The sequence below is a fragment of the Triticum urartu genome, chromosome 4A (genome assembly GCF_056163025.1).
Source record: "Triticum urartu cultivar PI428250 chromosome 4A, HENAU_Tu73, whole genome shotgun sequence".
NCBI classification, from domain to species: Eukaryota; Viridiplantae; Streptophyta; class Magnoliopsida; order Poales; family Poaceae; genus Triticum; species Triticum urartu.
In genome coordinates, this window is record NC_141876.1 from 46,494,905 (window position 1) to 46,496,923 (window position 2,019).

Below are 2,019 nucleotides of genomic sequence, written 5' to 3' on the forward strand. Positions count from 1 at the left end.
GCTTGTTGCCCACTTCTTTAGGTTTTATTCACTCGGAAATGAACTGCCTTTGAACCTATCGATTGATCTGTCTCTTGCCTCCTGCAGAAGTCTTGTACTCTTATCTCCAAGTTTGCCGAACTCGAAGAGAAGCAGAGGCAACTCAACTTAGACTTGGAATTGGCTCAGCAAAATCTGAAAAAAGCTCAAGACGAGGCCGCTGGTATGGAAGGTAACTGATTGCCGACTGAATTTCAATATATCTCTTTGATCTCTTCTTTGATTCGATTACTTCTTTGCAGAGAAAATGAAGTTGGCTCTGGACAAGAAGAACTCGGACCTCGCCGCCGCGCAAAAAGCAGCCCAAGACAAAACCGCTCTCGCAGACAAGAAGCTTGCTTCAGTCGGAACGCTTGAAGGAGAGGTGAATAGACTGAAATCTTGTCTTAATGAAGCTAACCGCGAAGTGACCAGCCTGAAGAAGGACAAGATCATCCTGAACGAAAAGTTGGAGTCTGCGATCTGCAAGAGGAATGACACAAAAGCTTATCTAAGGACCCTCGCCAAGAAGCTTTATCTCGTGCTGGAAGGTATTTCTTTTAATCCGACTGCGTTGATGCTTGCAATTGGGTCTTGCTCAGTTGATGGACTGACTTTTGGCTGCAGAACTCTGCCAAGACTTCGACGAAGAAACTGGAAGGGTCGAGACGGGTCTGGACCCTATCGCTTCCCCAGTCTGCGACGAAACTGCGATGAACGTGCTCCGACTAGAGTCCCGTATCGCCAGCGCCACAAGCTACCTCGCACGCCTGAAGGAGGTTGTCTCTCGAATCGACTCGATGCTTTGGCCGGGGGCGATGCTTCAGAATGATCTGGAATCTCTGATGACTCGTCTGAACGAGATCCCTGACCGAGTGCAAGAATGGAAGAAATCCTCTGCCCGGTGTGGTGCTGATGTGGCGATGTCCTTGGTGCGAGTCCATTACAAGGAGGCTCGTGAAGACAAGCTGGCTGCGATCAAAGTTGCTAACACCAAAAAGCACGACTTCCAGTCCTTCATGGAGACTTTCATTGCTGCCGCCACTCGGATCGTTGATGGGATCGATCTGGACTCATTCGTGGAGCCTGCCAGCCCTCCTCCGGCCGAGTGAACAATCTTATGAAACTTGGATACGCTTTAAATTTGCCTCGGAATGCCGAGTGGTTTTTGTAACCATTGAACTCCTTCGGGCTTGGTGCCCGAGTACTTTTGATTCGCTGCTTGGAACCTTTTAGGATTTATTTGAATTTGGTTTATCTCCGAATGTGCTTGTGTTTGTCTCCGGATGGACTTTGCTCACTGCACCTCGTCGCCCTTGCGAATAGGGATGGAGCGGACGTTGTATTTGTGCCGCAGCTCCGAAGGAGAAGGTTGCAGTAGACCTGCACCTCGTCGTCCTTGCGGATGGGGATGGAGCGGACGTTGTATTTGTGCCGCAGCTCCGAAGGAGAAGGTTGCAGTCGACCTGCACCTCGTCGTCCTTGCGGATGGGGATGGAGCGGACGTTGTATTTGTGCCGCAGCTCCGAAGGAGAAGGTTGCAGTCGACCCGCGCCTCGTCGTCCTTGCGGATGGGGATGGAGCGGACATTGTATTTGTGTCGCAGCTCCGAAGGAGAAGGTTGCAGTCGACCTACGCCTCGTCGTCCTTGCAGATAGGGATGGAGCGGATGTTGTATTTGTGCCGCAGCTCCGAAGGAGAAGGTTGCAGTCGACCTGCGCCTCGTCGTCCTTGCGGATAGGAATGGGTCTCAAACTTAGGCGAGTACTGGACTGCAGCTAAGCCCCCGAGTGGGAGGATTGCTCTCCACTCGGTAGGATTTTTCCAAACTTAGGCGAGTGCTGGACTGTCGTTAAGCCTCTTAGTGGGAGAACTTAGGCGAGTGCTCACTGCAGCTAAGCCTCCCGAGTGGGAGGATTGCTCTCCACTCGGTAGGTTTTTTTCAAACTTAGGCGAGTGCTGGACTTGCCGTTAAGCCTCTTAGTGAGAGAACTTAGGAGA

The 2,019-nt window shown here is 51.5% G+C and overlaps 1 protein-coding gene across 1 annotated transcript; it reads left to right on the forward strand.

Moving 5' to 3' along the window:
• The first annotated feature begins 286 nt into the window (after positions 1-286).
• Positions 287-1,130, forward strand: LOC147974699 (uncharacterized). Its single transcript, XM_087519537.1, has 2 exons — positions 287-569; positions 646-1,130. Exons 1-2 carry the CDS (start codon positions 287-289, stop codon positions 1,128-1,130), a joined length of 768 nt encoding a protein of 255 aa, XP_087375663.1.
• The last annotated feature ends 889 nt before the right edge of the window (positions 1,131-2,019 follow it).